Here is a 20,353-nt window from a genome sequence, read left to right on the forward strand (position 1 = left end):
TTAACTAAGGTGCATAAAAAGCCCAAAATATATTGAATTGTATAGTTAAATACAGATTACAATACAACTATATTTGAGACATACATGATTGTTTTATGGAGAACAGAATAAAATTAGAGTATTTAAAAAATAAATCCAAAGTATACTTACCACTTAAGAATGATACTCATTGCTAATTGGCAGATTTAGTGGTGGGAAAAAGGGATTATTGCATGCATTTTTAATTTTTCTTTCAAAGGGCAGTTACTCAGTTGCATATCTGATTTCCACATGCCTGTGAAGTTAACTCTATCATAAAAGGATCCATCTTTACAAGTTAAAAAAAGTCACCAGCCTGCAGTAACTTTTCAAGCTGAGCGGGTTAAATTTTTAGAGTGCAATGAGAGAATGATGGGACTGTAACAACTTGTGCACTGCAACCCTGTTAAGGTTTCCAAATTTCTCACGTTTCTTTATATGTGGTACTCTGACAGTGAAGAAGATTCTTGGGCTATAAAAGATGAGGAGTCTACTTTTCCTGGTGCTGATTTCTTTCTGCTGGGCTGACCATCATGCTGCCAACTTCACTCTGGAGCATGACAGAATTATTCACATCCATGGTAAGTAAAATAAATTAAAGCAACAGAGTTATGATGCTGTACTGATATTATAAAATTTGATGCATTTTTGAAACAAAATTACTTAGCCATTTTTATTGCTACGTTGCATGAGTATAGTTTGGAAATTTTGAACTGCAGTTACACAATATGAAACCCTGCAGTGATTTCTAAGATTAAAACAGTATTTGCTAAAATAAAAGCACACACATACTTACTGAAAGCAGTAAGCAGTCTGTCGTCTTATACTTCACTGTGGTTTGCCTTACTGCAGAGTAAACAGGGTTGAAAACTGATTATACAGAAAAGACCTCTATGTCATAGATGTATGGCAGTAACTGTTTATTGAAAAAAAATCATACATACAATTCAAGAAATACAGAAAGACACTCACCTCACTGAAGAGATGTCTTTCCCCATAGCTTTCATGCATAAACGATGGTATATTGTCCCTCTGCATAATCCTGTGGGTCCTTTTGAATCCTAAAGCTTATGGCTGTTAGGAGGCTTTGAGGCTGCAGTGCAATGCAGCTGTTTTTCAGCCTCAGCTTGAGCAGTTGAGGGTCATCCTGCATGGAGCAAGCCAGAACATTTATTTATGCAAAAGTGACAGGCAAGTGAACAGTGTTAATTTTAATAACACTGCCTATTGGTACATATAAAGTTTGCACACTCAGGGCATTTCTTTATTGGCATCTGCAATTTTTATTAAGTATTCTGTGCTACCACTTGATACCAAGAAGTGTTTAGTGTTTGCTGGCAAGACTCAACATTTCCAAGCACCAAACTCTGTTTCAAGGTCACAGGAAGAAATTGCCCAGGATCGGTGTCAGTGGTACTAGAAGGGAAAGTGGTTAAAAGTGGGTGCAAACATGGGGTGTTAATTTATATATTTCTAAGAATTAGTGCTTACATGTTAGTTATCTATTGTTCCTTTTGTAACATAACTTTTAATGAGACAGGAAAAGAAGGGGGACTTTCTGAACGTTTGGCATACACAGAACTCCTAAAATATCCTATTTGATTACTCTTTTAAGTTTCTCGGTGAAAGTGTTGCTCATAAGTCACCATAACCTTGGGTTTAAAAAATTACTTGAAAAACCAGGTAAAATACAGTTTTATAAAGGGGGGGGTAAGGGATTTTTGTACATTTTGAGAGGAGTTCATAGCTAGGCTCTTACCTAACCAATGCTGAATAATGATTTGTGGTTTTAAAAATTCTTTTCCAGAAACAAGTGGGGCTATACAAGAGGGTTAGGGAGTTAACCAATGAATATGTATTTGCCCCTGCCAGTTCAAACAGCAGTACATTTACTTTAGCAGTAATTCACTGGCACTTCCATAAATATCAGATTACCACTGTTTCATCTCCAGACCAAGAACCAAAGTAATGACTTTTGTAATGACACCCCATCTCCAGACCTAGAAACTAGGGACTTAAATTTCATACCCTACAAACTTCTTTTGTATTTTTTTGCCTTTTACACTTCTGTTTTTATAACTGAGGCTTAGGGGACCACTTAGTCTTCTAGGCAATGCTTGAACTCAGGGTATTCACTTGAACCTGGCATTCACTTGGCCTGTTGTGAGGATTATACACTTGAAGGAATAGGGTTGCCAATACTGGATTTAAAAAATCTTCAAGGTTTGGGGGTGCAGCCTGGCAAGGGGAGGGTGCTCAGCGGGGATATAATACCTTTAAAAGAGTCTGCACTCTGAAGCTGCCATTTCCAGGGGAACTAATCTCAGTAATCTGGAGATCAGTTGTAATTCCAGGAGATCTCCAGGCCCTATCTGGAGGATGGCAACCCATAAGGAACCACACAGTAGTCATGATGGAAAATGATAAAGAAACAGGTTTGGGCCCCGTTCACACACCGAATTTGCTGCAGGAGAGCCACGAATGTTGGGCGGATTTCCCAGGTGCGATCACACCGCAACATCTGGTGGGCATAGCGCACCCTTGGCCAACCCTCTGAAAATGCGTGGTTAAAAAGTACCTGCACAAAAGTACTGGCAAATGGTTTGCCACAGGCTGCCGATGGACTCCGTCGGTGTGATCGCGCCAGTGCAGCTTTTCCCTTCAGCCATCTTTGTTGAAGCGCAGGCACCGAGGGACGGAACCGTGGTGTGCCGCCAACGTGTCTGATCTTGTTCTAGTGGGTCTAACTGCACCGGTGCAAATAGTCGTGTCTCCCCCACACGCACGTTATCTGGCCCGTGTGACCGGGGTCTTATTTCAGCAGTACACTTTGCTTGGTTGTCTCTTTGTTTTCCTTTTCTCCTGCTATCTCAGGATTTCACTAACAAAGTTAAAGAGCTGGGGCCTGAGAAAGCATAACAGTTACAAAGCAGGTTCCTTGTTTGACTGGGTCAAACTTATAACAAGGAACAGAAAGACCTTTAATTTTAAACTGTTTTTGAGAGAGACAACATCCAAACCCTTCAAGTCTTCAAAATACAGATTGCCAGCCAAACTCCATTTCGATCTTCATGAGACTATTTCTGTGTTACCATTTATTCAGTTTTAAAGCAACCACCAATTCAAAACCTGAGAGTGTTTGATTTTGTGAAGGCTTATGGCCACATACAATAAAGTGATTCTGATTCTGGTTCACCAATTCAAAACAATGGACAAAAAAAAGGTCTCTCGCCCATGCTTGAGTCCAGTGGCACCTTTAAGGCCAACAAAGTTTTATTTAAGGTATAAGCTTTTGTGTGCATGCACACTTCTGCTTGCGTGCGAAAGCTTATACTGTGAATAAAACTTTGTTGGTCTTAAAGGCACCACTGAACTCAAATTTTGTTCTGCTACTTCAGACCAACGCAGCTACTCATCTGAATCTCTCTTGCACATGCTGTAAGAGAACCTGCCACAACCACCAATGACAATGCTACTCACCAACATGCAGTTTCATAATGGGATAAACAGTACTCCCCCAGGTCCATTTTTTGGTTGGGATAAGAGCTGGCAGGGAGGTTTAAAAGTACACTAATGCCACAGTCCCAGTCCAATCCATGGCGTGCATGACTAAGACCTAGGTACGGGATGGGGAGACAGTAGCTGTCTCTCAGCTTGCCCCTCCTGGGTTCTCAGTCCTCCACCAATCGCAGACTAGGGGGTGGGAGGAGGAGTGGCTTTATTCATTTGGGAGGCTTTTTCCTTCAAGGAGCTCCCACCATTGAAGATCCCAGGCATTGAGTGTGTTGGCCTAGTGTGGGAGGCCGGGGAGAGTTTGGCAATTTGACTGGTGTACTGACCACCCAACACACTGGCCAATAGCCTACCATCCCTTATGGAGGCCATATCGGGCTGGGCACTGGAACACCCTAGACTGATAATCCTGGGTGATTTTAGTGTCCATGCCGATGATGTGACCTCCACTCAGGCAATGGATCTGGTGTCGTCCATGATGGCGCTAGGACTCTCCCAATTTATAATGACCCCCACTCACCGGGCCGGGCACATGCTTGATTTGATCTTCACGGCAGGGGTTACAGTGGACTGGATTACTGCTTTGGCAGTACCATGGTTGGAGCACCTTGCCCTGAAGGTCCGTCTGAATATTTCACCCCAGCCCTGTTTGGGCAGCAGGCGTATTTTAGCTCATCCTCAGAGCCAAATGGACCCTATGCAGCTTCAAATGGCTCTCTGGGATACGATGCCCCCTGGCAGTTGAGCTTGTAGAGGATTGGCACAGCTGACTCTCGATAGCCATCTATGAGATTGCTCCCCAACGCCCTCTGTGCCCTCACTCTAGGCTCGCCCCATGGTTCACCCAGGAGCTGCAGCTTATGAAGCGAAGGCTAAGACAGCTAGAGAAATGCTGGTTGCATGCCCGTGATGAAGCTACAAGAACTTCTTATAGGTCATTTATGAGATCTTATGAGATGACAGTCAAAGCCAGTAAGAGACAGTTCTATGCTGCTACAATTGTGTCTGCAAGCTCACACACAGCCCAATTATTTAGAACAATTCAGTTCATGACTGCTCTGGCACAAGGCAGGCCAAATGCTAGGGAATTAGACATTGTGAAGCCTTTGCAAGCCACTTCACAGATAAAGTCTTGTCACTCTTCTGTTCCCTAGGGCCTTCAAAGAAACAGTGGTTCTCCCTCTCTTGAAAAAACCATCTCTAATAGGCTCGCCCCATGGTTCACCCAGGAGCGGCAGCTTATGAAGCGAAGGCTAAGACGGCTAGAGAAATGGTGGCTGCATGCCCATGATGAAGCTACAAGCACTTCTTATAGGTCATTTATGAGATCCTATGACAGTCAAAGCCAGTAAGAGACAGTTCTATGCTGCTACAATTGTGTCTGCGAGCTCACACACAGCCCAATTATTTAGAACAATTCAGTTCATGACTGCTCTGGCACAAGGCAGGCCAAATGCTAGGGAATTGGAGATTGTGAGGCCTTGGCAAGCCACTTCACAGATAAAGAAACAGTGATTCTCCCTCTCTTGAAAAAACCATCTCTAGACCCAGCCAAATTGGCAAATTACTGACCGGTCTCCAACTTTCTCTACAAAAATAATAGAGAGGGCTGTGGCAACTCAGCTACAGAGCTTTTTAGATGATGCTTCCATCTTAGATTCCTTCTAGTCTGGTTTTCACCCAGGCATCGGGATAGAGACAGCACTGGTCACCCTCATGGACGACCTCTGGAGGCATCTGGATTGGAGCGGATCAGCAGTGCTGTTGTTATTGGACCTGTTGACAGCGCTCGACACAGTCAACCATCAGTTACTGCTGACACGGGAGTTCAGGGGTCTGCCTTACAATAGCTAGTCTTTTTCCGAGGTCAGGGACAAAGGGTGGTACTAGGGAAACAGCTGTCCCGAAGGCACCCACTGAACTGTGGAGTGCCTCAAGGGGTGGTGCTTTTCCCAATGCTATTTGACATCTATATGTGCCCCCATGCCCAGATTGCCCGGAGGCATGGGCTGGGTTGTCACCAGTATGCGGATGACACCCAGCTCTATCTGTTGTTGGGCAGCCAGTTTGACTCTAAACTGGAAGATCAGGACTGGGCATTGCAAGCCATGGCTGGATGGCTTAGATTGGGAGAACTGGAACTGAATCCGATGAAGACGGAGGTCCTGTGCCTGAGCCAGGGCAAGTCCGAGGGCAGGGATTCCACTCCCAACCTTTGATAGGGTGCCATTGCTGCCAGCATTGGAGGTTAGGAGCCTGGGAACACTCTTGGATGCCTTCTTAACAATGGAAGCCCAGGTAGCAGCCATTGCCAAGTCAGCCTTCTACCATCTTCGGCTGATCAGGCAGCTGGTTCCCTTCCTTGACCGCAATGACTTGGCAACAGTGATCCACGTGACGATCCTCTCAAGACTGGACTACTGTAATGCTCTCTACATGGGGCTGCCCCTGTTGCAAATCTGGAAGCTGCAGCTAGTGCAAGCCAGGCTTTTCAGGACAAATGCTAGAGCGTCTCCCCCCCCCAGCAATGTGCCCAGTACAATGACATCACCTCCGGGCGACGTCATCATGCCAGGCATATCAGCCCAATCCAGGCACTCTGGGGGCGGGGTTACCCCCATCAGCTGGATCCAGGCCAGCGGGTCAGGGGCCCCTAGAGCAGGCAAACACTGCCCCCCAGGGATCTGGCAGCCCTAACATCCAATAACTAATGCATTAGGATTTTAGAAGTCTGGAACCACCAGAAAGAAACAGGAGCATAGCATAAGTATTAAAATGACACATTAAGCGGTACAGAAATTACATAATAGGATCCTACTGACAGTACACTATATACAGCGGTAAACACCACAAGTCTTTGTGAAACCATTTTGTACTGTGTCGCCTTATTACCTGCACAGAAAAGCCCTCTTGAATAGTTCAGTTTTGCATAGTTTGTGGAAGGCAGGGAAACAGGGAGCTCTCCTGACCTCTTCAGGCAGGCCATTCCACAAGGTGGGAACCACAATGGAAAAAGCATGTGTATGGGGCAATTGTTGATTTTGCCCATGTGCAGGTCAGCACCTGCAGAAACCCCTGCTGACATAAGCGAAGTTGTCATGGCAGAGAGAAACTCAGTAGAACCTCTGAGAATGTCATCTAGACAGCAGATATAGCAAGCTGTACTTCCTTACTTGCTTTTTAAAAAAATTGTATCCTACTTTTCCCCCTGACTGGGGATCCACATCATAACAATATAAGAAGAGCCTTGCTGGACTAGGCCAGCATCCTGCCTCACACCATGGCCAACCAGTTCCTCTGGATGGCCAACAGGGCACAGAAGCTGAAGCCTTCCCCTGATGTTGCCTCCTGGCACTGGTATTCAGAGGGTTAGTGCTTCCGAATGTGGAGGTTCAGTTCAGTCACCATGGCTAGTAGCCACTGATAGACCTATCCTCCATGAATCTGTCTGATCCCCTTTTAAAGCTGTTTATTCCTGTGGCCATCACTGCATCATCTGGCAGCAAATTCCACATTTTAATCGCTCTCTGTCTAAAGAAGTATTTCCTTTTGTCCGTCCTGAATCTGCTGTCCATCAGCGTCATTGGATGCCCTTGAGTTCTAGTATTTTGGGAAAGGGAGAAAAAAGTTCTCTTTGACATGGATTGGTAGAATCAGCTCACATGGAGGGCGGCTAACCTATAATGACAGTTCACTTCTTTGTGGAGATGCCTCCCCCCCCTCGTCCTCCACGCTCTCCATCCAGGCTCTGTCTGGGGAGCCGCTCACCGGAGTCCCCTTCACCGCCTCCTCCTCCAGCCAACCCGCTCAGCCTCCTCTTCCCAGCTCCACAACATCCTTTCCCCATCGGGACGGGAGCCCCTGCTGGCCCCGGAGATCTGCAGGGCCGCTGGGGGGGGTTCCAGCCCTCTCCTTCCTGGCATCGACCTTCTCCCCTGGACTCGCTGGCCACTCTCTCGCCACTCTGCTCCCTCCTGGAGGCCCTCCAGAGAGCCCTCTCCCTGCACCCGGCCTCGCGCTGCGGATGGAGGCGCCAGATGCGCGGTTGGCAGTGGCGCTGCTGCTTTCAGCCGGGCCCGGTCATTGATAAGAGGCAGCTCTTCTGGGCTAGCCAGGTCTTGGGCCACCTCTGCTGGGCATGCTGCACCAGCAGGAGCCGCTGACGGCTGCCCTGAGCTGGGGAGCCTCAGCTCGACTAGCTCGGGGGGGAGGCTCGCCTGCAGGATGCAGAAGCCGCCAAGGGGAGCTGGAGAGCAGCAGCAGCCACAGCGGTGGGTGAGTGAGTGAGAGAGGCAGCGGGCAGGACAGGGAGGATGCGGGAAGGCCGGCCGACCAATCACCGGCCAGCTGGGAGGTCCTCAGGCCCCACCGGGAGGTTGGCATCTGCTCTTGCCTAGGGCGCAGAAACACCTCAAGCCAGCCCTGATTATAATACCGGCTGTTGTATGTTCAATCCCTTTCGTAATAATTCCTAACACAGAATTTGCCTTTTTCACCACTACAGCACACTGAGTTGACACTTTAATTGAACTATCTACTCTCACCCCAGGATCATTTTCCCTCTCAATCTCAGCAAGTTCAGACCCCATTAATTTATACTTGAAGTTGGAAAATTTTTTTGGCCTCATCATTCCCCCCTCTCCACTAAGGCCTTACAACAACAATCTTGGGCGGGTAGGTTTGGCTGAAAGATAGGCTTCCACAGTAGAGTGATGGATTCAAACCCAGTCACCCCAGGTCCTAATCCAACACTCACCATTACACCACACCAGTCTTTCCTTGGGGACAAAATTCTACACATTTTTTTCTGAAATTCTTCTGAAATTCTGCATAAATCAAATGTCAAATAAATGCATGTGGATTTACAAGCAATGTTTTTTTCATCAGCTTTCACCTCTTCTTCATCTTAGTTTTTGAATACAGTAAAAACTACAGTTACTGATAAATGGAGACAACGGATCTGCTTGAATTATTCACATGGACTTTTGGGCCTTTGACACAGTGATTTAAAAACTCGTTGAATAGCTCAAAACTGTTGTAAGGATCTTTTTGTTAGTCACTGCCCTTTTAACGTGCCATTGGAAACCCTTTAGAAGCGAGTCTTAATTTAAACCAGACCTCAGCAGTACATTCTGAATAATGGGACTCAAATTTGGGACTTATGGAATAACAGCATGTGCATTTCAGGCTGTGTTCAGACTGGCAGTTTGGCCCAAAATAGCTGCATTCCCCTAATGGATTAAACCCTAATGGATTAAACACAGCCACATCTGTCAGTCCTTCCCCAGTTGTACTCACCCTGTCATATGAAGATTTGGAAATGGAGTAAATAGAAACCACATAGTGTGATATTTTTGGTTCCCCGCTCACTCATTGCACATGGCTGGATGTCTGAATGCGGGGGAGTGCATGCAGAACAGATTGGCAGTCTGAACCTGCAGATCTGTTTCCACCATTGGGAGGAGGTTTGGAGCTTCTGTCGATATGTGCATATGCGCATGCACCCACCTGCATTTTAAAAAAAATGACCAGGCAGCACACTCCATGGGTGAAGTATTGCAGTAATGTGGATGCGTGCCCACAGGATGGCCACATGGTTGGCCTGCAGCAGGGTGTGCTATCTGGTTGGTATGCCCAAGTACTACTATTACAGGAAGTGCCATATTGCTTCAAGCTGCCAGTCTGTCTTCAGCCTCAGTCATTGTCCGCTAACTACATCTCTTATGTTTGAGATCAGAGCACAAGGTCTCCAGGTCAAATAATGTAGAATGCACAAACACAGAATCTATCTTTTAAATAAATTAACATTAAAAAGAGAGAGAACTTGAAACACTTTTGCAAATCAACACAGAATCTGAGCAATCCGTTTTGAAGAACTGTAGTAGGACATGACCATACTTGTAATAATGCTTGCTTCTACTTTAGCAGTGTTGCCAGCCTCCAGGTAGGGGCTGGAGTTCCCCCACAATTACAACTGATCCCAGACTTACAGAGCTCAGTTTCCCTTAAGAAAATGGCAGCTTTGAAGGGTGGACTCTTTGGCATCATATCCCTGCTGAGTTTCCTCCTCTCCTTAAACTCTACCCTTCCCAGGCCCAGCTCCCTCCCAAATCTCCAGGGATTTCCCAGCACATAGTTGGCAACCATATACTTAAGAATTAATGGGGTTCATTTTCTTTCTTTCCCATTATTTATGATGTTGTGCTTACTGATAATGATCAGTTCAATATGAATTCAACTCTGTTTCATCCAATATCGATATCTTGAACTAATGAGAGATTGCTTATCAGGGGACCAATCTGGCCATAATCCTTACAATAACAATAGGGAGATTTTCTCTCTCTTTATAACAGTCTGGGGATGGCAGCATTGAATTTTGGCACATAATTCTTTTTCTCATGATGGAAATTAAATGAGCCAAGTGAATGAGCCAGATTTTTACAGTGACTTTCTTTGCCTGTGCAGCAAATATGATGATTCTCATTTCCCAAATATGAAGATTTTCTTTTCTTCCTAAAAACAAAAAAGGTGAAGTGCACGTAGAACAGCACTGTGACAGTTTCTGCAAAAGGGTGACTCCATCCCAGTATATCTATTGGTTGAGGACCACACATTCTCTACTCGTCATAGGTGAAATAAGTGTGGGTGCACTGCTTCCTAATTTAATGAATACATTTAGGTTGGCATGAAACTGCTTCTCCTGTAACTGAAATATCTGTGACATGCTTATCCTGCCTTTCTATGAAAAATCCTCAGAAGGATATATCACAACCTTCCTCCACAATTGTTTCCATTGGTTAACTGTTCGTCAATCAGTGGTCCGCCTCAGGCACAATTTGAGGAAGGCCCTTGAAGCGGGTCCTTGAAGTTGGTGTTGTTACCCAAAGAGGCAGTCTCCTAATTAGTTGAGGGAATTAGCTTTAAGGATCTAGAATGAGAGGGGGTAACTGGGTTCTCTGCCTATGTATACCAGGATTTTTCACTTAAGAGAGATCTCAAAATAAACCAGGCAGATGTTCAATTGGAAAGGTTTTTATTAAAAAGAGAAAGAATAAAACAAAATACACACAATAAACACACATACAAGAGCTAACTAAGAGAAACACAGGGAGGAGAGAGGGGGAGAGATCTTAAGGAAGGGTGATAATTACCAGTCTTGAGGACAGGTCTGCAGAAGCAGCAAAATGGCCAGTGTTTCATGAAGAGAAGAGAACCCAGCAAAGTGGGAGTGTATGTGGAGGATCCAAGGCACACACACACTGCTGGGAAACAAAGTGCTTCTAATATAGGGTGAAAATTACCCACTGGCATTTGTCAGAAAAACAACAGTTTAATGGGCTTTTCTTGATGGCTTGATGGCCCTACAAATGCGTGGCAGGAAGGGCTAAAGGTTTTGGTGACTAGAATTAAGTGTTGCTTAATTGTCACTTAAGTAGGGTAAGTGGGTGAAGAGAAAGTAGGGTTGGACTTGATGAGATTAGTCCAAGGGTGAATCAATAGGTTCTTGGGAGACCCATTGTCCTAAATTATGCATCTCTCAGGGGCATGGAGGGGACAGTCAGCCACTCTTACACTATAAATTAAATGTCCAGGCTTGTTTCTGACTGGCATCTATTTTGTGTCACTTTGTGTCACACATCTTACACTACGATTTTTGAGATGATATTTTAAGAGGGGGGTTTCTGTCTCTCTAAGCTATAAACTGCCCCTCTGCGAGAGGAGAGGTGTGACTGCTAACAGCATCATGCTGCATCTAGGGGAACATCTTTCCTTTTATTTTTAAACTGCAGTTCTGGCTGCAGCCACTAGGGACAAAGAAAGTATAGCAAAAAGCACTCTTGGCTCAGCTAGACCAGAGGTGTCGAACTCATTTGTTACAAGGGCCCGATCTGACATAAATGTCACTTTGTTGGGCTGGGCCATGCATGCTATAAAATGTAACACAAGGTACCAGAGATATAAACTTTATAAAGATTATTTCAGATTCCAAATGGCAATAGCATTCATGATTCGATTAGGTTTGATATGCAGAGGGGAAGTAGGCATGGAGATATCAGCTTTGGTCATGAGACAGGAAACCTAGGTCTCAATTTCATCCAGGAGGATGCAGATAATAAATGGACATTAGAAACCACAGCATTCAGTTGCTGACCTAAGAGTAGCAGTGCTCTTACAAAAGAATTTCAAAGGGGAATTAGAAAGAGAGACTGCTGAATTGGAATGGATAATGAAGCTCAAGACAATGTATCCTCCTGGACTGAATTGAGACCTAGGTTTCTTCTCTCATTACCAATGCCTGCTATTGTCATTTGGCATGTGAAATCACTCCACTCTCCAAGATATATGGACCAATCCAAGTGTTCTAATTACTAATCAGGGTCTTTTTTAAAAAAAATAAAATAAATCCAGATAGGAACAGAGAAATCTAATGGTTTTTTTTTTTAGCCAAAATAATTTCCTCAGTGTACAATGTGCTTGTCAGAAGAATCCACCCTCCCTGCCTCCAAAGAAGTGTGCTTGCACATAAAAGCTTATACCTGGAATAAAACGTTGCTGGTCTTAAAGCTGAGACTCCAATTTTGTTTCTCTCTCTCTCTTTCTTCCTCCTTTCCCCCCCAAAAAAAGAGGAGGAGCAGCCCCGGAGAAGAAAGCAGAAGCTATGTGTGTAAGAGGGAGAGTGGGGAGGGAGGCTAGAGGCAGGAAACAGGACATAGAAAGCCAGGAGCCACTGAGAGAGCTGGGGAAAAGGCAAGCTAGCATGTGGCTGCAGGAACAGTCCTGGGAAAGGAAGCAGAAGGAAGTTGATTGGGGGCTGATTTTGAGCCCTGTGTGGGCCAGACGTGTCCCATGGGCCACACATTTGACACCCCTGGACGTGTCCCGTGGGCCACACATTTGACACTCCTTTCTCCAAGAATGAAGCAAACTTGCTTTAACAGATCATACAACCAAGCCAGCATACTGATAGCTGCTACAGTAATTGCCAGTCTGCAGATAATTTTCTTCAATAGTCTAACCTTTCTATCTTCCTTTCCTTGCACCCAGGTCAGCCAGATCTGTGTCCCATGGGCCACACATTTGACACCCCTGGACGTGTCCCGTGGGCCACACATTTGACACTCCTTTCTCCAAGAATGAAGCAAACTTGCTTTAACAGATCATACAACCAAGCCAGCATACTGATAGCTGCTACAGTAATTGCCAGTCTGCAGATAATTTTCTCCAATAGTCTAACCTTTCTATCTTCCTTTCCTTGCACCTGGGTCAGCCAGATCTTGCAAAGCACTAGTTATGATGTTGCAGCAAGATAAAACAACCTTTTCATCTCTTAATTTATTTCCCTCTTTCCACACGCTTCTCATCCCTTTCTGTCTCTCTTCATCTAATTATTCCATCTTTCTCCCCCCCCCTTTATTTTCACATCCTAGTCACAAGACCTTCTTGTCCCTATCCTGCTTGGTGACAGAATGTACTTAGGAGTAGTATAATATCAAACCTTTGTTAATATTATGAACAGAAGGCACTGGGTTTGCTGGGCACTCTAAATTGCACTGGTTCAGTTGGGCTTGCAAAAATCCCCCCCCCCCTTCAGTTTCTACTGCAGAGATTCTCTGGATTGACTTTAGTTTTTTTTGAATCAATGGAGGATGGGGGCACCTTCTTTGGGGTCTGGTGAAGCTTGTGATCACTATTTTGGCTAGTGTTAGTTAGGAAAAGTTAGTACAGCGGCTCTCAAAAATGCCTTGTAGATTTTTGGGATGGTCAGCTTTTGAGCTTCAAAATGGAGAACAGATGCCCTCTCAAGTGCTGCTCAGAACACAAGTGGTATGATGGAATTATTTTTTTTTGCCATCAAATCACAGATGACTTATAGCAACCCTGTAGGGTTTTCAAGGCAAAAGACTTAGGAGGTCGTTTGCCATTTTTGCCTCCACGTTGGCCCTGCTTAGCTTTTGAGATCTGACAAGATCAGTCTATCCAGGGCTATTATTTATTTATTTATTTTATTTCATTGTATTTTACCCCACCCTCCCCGTGAACGGGCTCAGGGCGGCTTACACACGACACAAAGGGCATATAGTATATAAAATAGATAAAACAGTTAAAATACAATCAACTGCTATCCAGGTCAGGGCTTGGCTGAGGCTATCCAGGTCAGGGCTTGGCTGAGAGTAATGTGACTTGCCCAAGGTCACCCAGCAAGCTTCCATGGCATGAGTGGGGATTCAGAACGGGCTTTCCCAGATCCTAGTCTGGCACTTTAACCAATACACCACACTGGCTCTCATGATGGAATAACATGGGTGTTCGAGTACCACCGTGGTCGAGGTGAGCTCTTGACCCTTGTCCCAGCTCCTGCCCACCCAGCAGTTCGAAAGCAATATAATTGCAAGTAGATAAATGGGTACCCACCCATAGCGGAGGCAAGCAATGGCAAACCACCTCCAAATGTCTCTTGCCTTGAAAACCTTACAGGGTCGCCATAAGTCAGCTGTGAGAGGACTTAAAGAATTATCCGCCCCAGGCACCAAATAGACTAGGTGCACCACTGAGTACAATAAATCACATTTCATGCCAGAAGCAAGCTACATGTTCTGCATGCCCTCTCCCCTTTTCCATTGGGCATGTATTGCTTCTGGCTCTTTTCCACCTGGGTTCAGTGTTATGCAAAATGAGACTGGGAATGTTTCTAAAATCGAAATGAACTTTAAGACCCTGATTAAATCTGAGACTCCAGGGTAGTTTTAGGAATGTTACTGGCCTAGTTTTAACATTTGTTGGTAACAATTTTATGTGATGCTGAATCTAAGGAGGTGGATTTTGTGAAGAAGAATGGGGAGAGGTACATACAATCTTGTAGCTCAGTTTAAATCCTTAAATCCTGGTTGATTGCTTATCTACAGTGGTGCTTAAGAAGCTTTAATAACATTGAATGTAGTTGTTCAAACAAAGAAATGAGAACACAGCAATTATATGGGAGCTACAACAGAGAATACTTGGTTTGGGCAGCTGTTGCTTTTACCCATTTGCAGGATGGAATGTTCAGAAGCCTGTGATCCAATGGGTAGAGCTGCCACATTAGAGCATTATTGAAAGAGGACATCTCCCATGTGAAATGATGTTTCTTGAGGCGTCATGGAAAGAATTACTGAAGTTGGCCTCCCTAAACTATAGGCGCTCACTCATCCCTCAGGAATGTAATGCCAGGCGAGGGCAAGGGATAAGAATGTAAGAATAACAAATGGTTAGGAGTAGGGGACAAACGGAATACACAGGGCATGATTATATTGGGCTGAAACATACCAGGTGTGATTACACTAGGTTGAAATACATCAGGTACAGTTGTTCAAAATGCCCAAGTCTGACAGTAGCACAGCTGGAACAATACCCTATCCTAAAATAGAAAATCTTTTTGCAACATTAGCAGAAGGTCAGTTGTTTATAAAATTAGACATGAGTCATGCTTATCAACAACTTGTGCTGGCTGAAGAACTGAAATTACAATAAATACATACAAAGGTCTGATCAGGTATCATTGTTTACTTTTTGGTGTTTCTCCTGCCCCAGTAATCTTTCACAGGCCTATGGAAGGATTACTTCATGGGGTTTCTCATGCAGTACTTTACTTGGCTGACATATTAGTCACTGGAACCACAACATATGAAAATTTATGAAATTTGGCTGAAATTTTAAACAGACTGAAGGGAGCAGGATTGTGCCCTAAGAAAAGCAAGTGTTCTTTTTTAAACCAGAGGTTATCTATTTTGGATATAAAGTGAAGGCTCAAGGGCTGCACCCTGTGATGGATAAAATCCAAGCACTTCAGAAAGCTCCCAGACCAAAGAATGTTTCTGAGCTGAAAGCATATTTAGGATTGCTTAATTATTATAGTAAGTTTTTGCCTTATCAGCACTTCTCTGGCCTCTTTACACCTTGCTTAAGAAAAGACTGAAGTGGCATTGGAGAGCTCCTCAAGAACAGGCCTTTGAAAACTCAAAGCAGCTCCTGAAGATTTCAGATGTGTTGGTTTATTATCAATTGGATAAAGCCTTGGTTTTGACTTGTTGTGATGCTTCCCCTTATAGAATTAGGGTGGTTGTGGCTCATTGATGGAGGATGGACCTGAGAAACCCATAGGATTTATGTCAGAAACCCTGTCCCCTGTTAAATGTAATTACCCATGACTGGATTGGAAAGGATTAGCTGTTATGTTTGGAGTTCAAAAATTCCATAAATATATTTATCATTGGAATTTTACAATTTGCATAGACCAAAAATCTCTGGTTTCATTATTTTATTACATGAAAGTGGTACTTTAGCACTTTAACTGCATTTACTGTTACTTGTTATTTGTATGTTTATGAGTTTTTTTGATGTGTATTGTGTTTAATGAATTGTTTTTAATGTATTTTAACTTTTAATGGAAGCCACCCTGAGCCTGCCTTGGCGGGGAGGGTGGGATACAAATTGAAATAAATAAATAAATAACATAGATGGCTTCACCAAGGATCCAGAGATGGGCATGAGTGTAATATAATGCATAGAGTTGGAAAAGAATTGGGCCATGCTGATGCCTTAAGCCACCTACCATTACCTGAAGAGCCTGCAACAGTACATGATGACAATCGTGTCTTACTAATAGATTGCCTTGCCAATTCATCATGGACTGATACAGATCCCATATTGGCCAAAGTAAGGGAATTTATATTGAGGGAATGGCCACATTTTTGGAAGACAAAGAACATATTATTCTACCAACATTCATGGGAACTGAGTGTCTATGATGGATGTGTATTGTGGGGTACCCATGTGGTGATTCCAAAACAAGGATGGGAGACCATATTACAAGACCTACACCAGGCCCACCCTGGAATATGTTGGAAAAATTGACAAAATAGTTAAATAATCAGAGAATCCAATGGATCTTTGCTTCACTGGAGAGAAGGCATTTTCTTCTATGTAAAAACCTTTATTTCTAAGGGAAGGTTCACAGAAAAGCTACAAAACAACAGACACCTAAGACTACAACTTTACACTTTGACCACATTGTCTACAACAATGGAGATTCTTCTTCTTCTTGACCCCAAGAAGGAAATCACCTGAATGCATTAAACAATGATTGTTAGTAAGTAGGCTTCAGTTTCCTGGACTTTCTCTCCATTGACTCTGTGGCAGGTTCCCTTCCAGATCAGTCTAAATAATAGCACGCAGGGTAAACACAAATTAACCCTATAATGACTGAATTTTAGACCTTGCAACACATATATTTCCAACAGAATCACTACATTTAAAGGCTTAGCTAGAAGCTATCTGGTGGCTGGGAATGAACCATGAAATTAAGCACATGGTACAGACTTGTAATGTGTGCTAAGAAATCTGTAAAATGCCTGCTGTGGCTCCCCTCCATCCTTGCGAGTGGCCAGATCAACCTTGGAGGCAATTACATGTAGAATATCCAGGTTCCTTTCTGGGTAAGATTTTTCTCATACTGGTAGGTGCCCATTCAAAATGTGGTGAGTTTTATCCCATGTCTACATCAACTAGTGAAACTACCACTGAAAAGTTAAGAATGTGTTTCAGTATGCACAGGCTGCCTGAAATGCTCATGACAGATAATGCAAGTTTCTTTATTAGTCAACAATTCAAACGGTATGAAACAAAATAGCATTCAGCATGTTACAAACATTCTGCACCATATCACCTGGAATCAAATGGCCTAGCAGAATGTGCAATGATGTCTTTTAAAGAAGGCATCTCCCAGACACCAGCTGAAAGTCTCAATATAAAACTTGCTCACTATTTGTTCACTTATAGAATTGTACCACATTCTACCACAGGTTTATCTCCAGCTGAAACATTAATGGGCAGGAAATTGAGGTCCAGGTTCAATTTGTTGCACACATGCCTGACAGGATGTATGTACCATAAACAACAGCCACCGAAACAGCAACATGACAGACAAGCGAAACGTAATTATTATTATTGGAGATGCAGTCTATTTTAAAAACTTTGGCTCAGGTTGTCATGACATCAGGGTGTCATCTGGCCAAGACTTTATTTTTTAAAAAGGAATTTAATTATACCCAATTAACAAAAAGTATTTTCGTAGCAAAATTATGACACTGGAACAAAATAAGCTTGGGTCTGGACTAGTAACTCATTCCAGAATTTAAAAACATAATTTTAGAAATTTATTACAAAAATAAACAAAACATAAAAACATGCATATAAGGGAATAGAGTGTACAATGGGACAAAGAATATACAACAAAACAACAAACATATCTAGCTAACAGCTGGAAACACTGCTCTTAAGTGGTTTACAGCCCCAGAGTTCCAGCAGACGTCTTGAATAGCAGCTCTTCTAGCAGCAAATGATGCAGGGAAGTGGAAGTCCAGAAGAGACTGGAAGTCCTCTTAGCTTCAAATGCTCTTCTGAAGTCTCTGTGCCCGTCCATATGGCTTTGGTAAATGGGCTACACCATCTCTTGCCCCAAAACTCCTGTATACTAGCCCAGCTTTCACTCGCTAATTAAGCAACCAATCAGCATGGTCAGTTACCTAATTTAGCTGATCTATTATGGACTCTAGATCATTGGCTGTCAAAACTGACATTTGAGCTGTAACACTGTATAGATGACCAACTGTCAGACAATTACTCTGACAGTTTCCAGCTCTTAGTAATTACACTGTAAGATAACCAGATACAGGTGTTGCTAAATAAAACACTTCATTGTCCTGGATAATGATACAGAAAATACTTATACATGGGGTTCTGGTTTTCATCTGGTGACAATTTATGAATGGATGCAAACACTTACATACAACTTGGGAATCAATTTCATGACATGGGTACTTTGTGGATACCTGCTACTGTGAGAAGAGTTACAGGCCTCGTGTCTTATTCTGCAACCTTACAAGATGGAAGGATTGTGCAGAGACGTATGGGTCAATTGAGAAGGTATGTTGTCTTGTCTCCAGCTGCACCTAGCATTACATCCAAGGAGCAACCCATCAGCTCAAATTGTTCAGGATTTCTTTCAGACTTAGGAAGTCCACTATACATCTGTCTAGGAGCACAGTCAGTAATAGGGATGGGCATGAACTGGATCATGAGCCAAAATTTGGCATGAACTTGGGCCGGTTTGGAGCCCCAAAACCAATGTTTGGGGGAGGCGCATTCCCAGAATATTTACCAAACTTTTATCCAGTTTGGTTTGGCTGCTCGGGCCATTTAAACCTAACAAGTGAGCAGCACAGGTCCACAGCTGTCCTGTTAAATCTGACAGGCACCCCCACCCCACCATTTAAACATAAGCCAGCCATTTAAACCTTACAGCAGGGCAGGTCTACCCATCAGCTGTCAGGTTTAAATGGCTTGAAGCGGAGGGAAGCAAAATGAATGGTTTAGATGGCTGGCAGCCATTTAACCCTTCCTGGGTGATCACCCCCTTTCTCTCACCAGTTTTGTTCAGGGCCTTTTGGCTGCCCAAACCCCGAACAGAACGGAATTTTTTAGGTTTGTGCCCATCCCTAGTCATTTACACTGAGAAGCTGGACAAAACAGTGTCTCCTGTTGTTCGGTATGAGGGGCTCATCATCCTGTGTCTCCCACTAGAGATGCAATGAACATACCACCACCTGTAGAGCTGCCAATATGTCATTCTATACCTCAGAGATTTACTCCTACACATTTGAAAGAATATGTAATATAAAGTTCCCATGTTCTCCATCTTAATATTATTGTTAATGTATTCTGGTTAAGTTTGGTTAAAACTTAATGGGGGGAGGATGTTGCAATGTATACAAACAGCCTCAGGGGGCAAATTTCTGCTTTGCATTTCTGCTTTGTGTGTTCTTTAGCTTTGGCCCTGCTGGGCTCCTGTATGGAAGTGAGTGGCTGAGCAAGCTGATTGAGAGGCAGACTAAAAGAAGGCTCAGCCAGAGAGAGAATGGGTCAGAGAGCTAACAAAAAAACTCTTCTTAAGTTGATTCAAAGTTGATTTGTCCTGTTGTTCATGATACTACACCCATCTTGATCTAGAAACTACAAGAAACTTCTAGGCCCAAATTAGTTACTAGGTAACATCAGCCTCCTCCTCTCTGTTGAATAACTTGGCAAGTAAATTAACCCTTTAAATCCTTTCCAGTTCTATAGCATGTGATCCATTGCTATTGCTATTCTAACACCTATTACTTGATCTTAAAGTATCATTAACTCAATTCATTTTCCAGAACAGTGAGAGCCATCTATGAATGTACTTTCCATGGTTTCATTTCCAAAAGCTTTGAGACCATGTGCTGGATTATTACACTTGCTCTGATACATACAAATAAAGTAAATTGAGTAAAATGGAATGCATCATTCATTTAGAAACTGATTCTGAACTCTTTATGATCTCATTTTCAAAGGTGCATCCTGCTCCTCTCTTCCTTCATTGCTATCAAGATCCTTTTCCTGCCTGCCTTTATTGTTTTCTTGCTAATCTGGTCTGCATAAGTTTTAATATCTGTCTGTCCATTACTTAATACTGAACACTATTTAAACGTATACCAGATTTATATTTTTACACATTGATTCTAAAACAAGAAACTTCATTATTAATATCACATGGAGTCAGTGTCTAGATAGTTCATGGAAGATCCACATATGTGGATTTTCTCTTTAAAAATTCCTTCTTGATAGGTTACAGCAATAAGTTCTATTTTTATTGTATTGTATGGATATTTTATGATTCATTGTTCTGTAGTCCTCAGTATCTGCAATGATAAAACACAGCTGTATCTGCAACCCAATCAAAATGTTTTTAAATTATATGAGA

General features: G+C 43.2%; 1 protein-coding gene across 2 annotated transcripts in view; it reads left to right on the forward strand.

The window, feature by feature from the left end:
• The first annotated feature begins 499 nt into the window (after positions 1 to 499).
• Positions 500 to 20,353, forward strand: part of HAPLN1 (hyaluronan and proteoglycan link protein 1) — a 53,320-nt gene continuing 33,466 nt past the window's right edge. The window contains exons 1-2 of one of the 2 annotated variants that reach the window (XM_015405829.1): positions 500 to 599; positions 2,949 to 2,951. In XM_015405829.1, the coding sequence (XP_015261315.1) occupies positions 500 to 599; positions 2,949 to 2,951 (103 nt within the window). The remainder of the gene's footprint in view (positions 600 to 2,948; positions 2,952 to 20,353) is intronic. The other variant, XM_015405827.1, reaches the window with a different exon arrangement.

Source organism: Gekko japonicus, unplaced genomic scaffold, assembly GCF_001447785.1.
Source record: "Gekko japonicus isolate JY-2015 unplaced genomic scaffold, Gekko_japonicus_V1.1 scaffold172, whole genome shotgun sequence".
Classification (NCBI taxonomy): Eukaryota; Metazoa; Chordata; class Lepidosauria; order Squamata; family Gekkonidae; genus Gekko; species Gekko japonicus.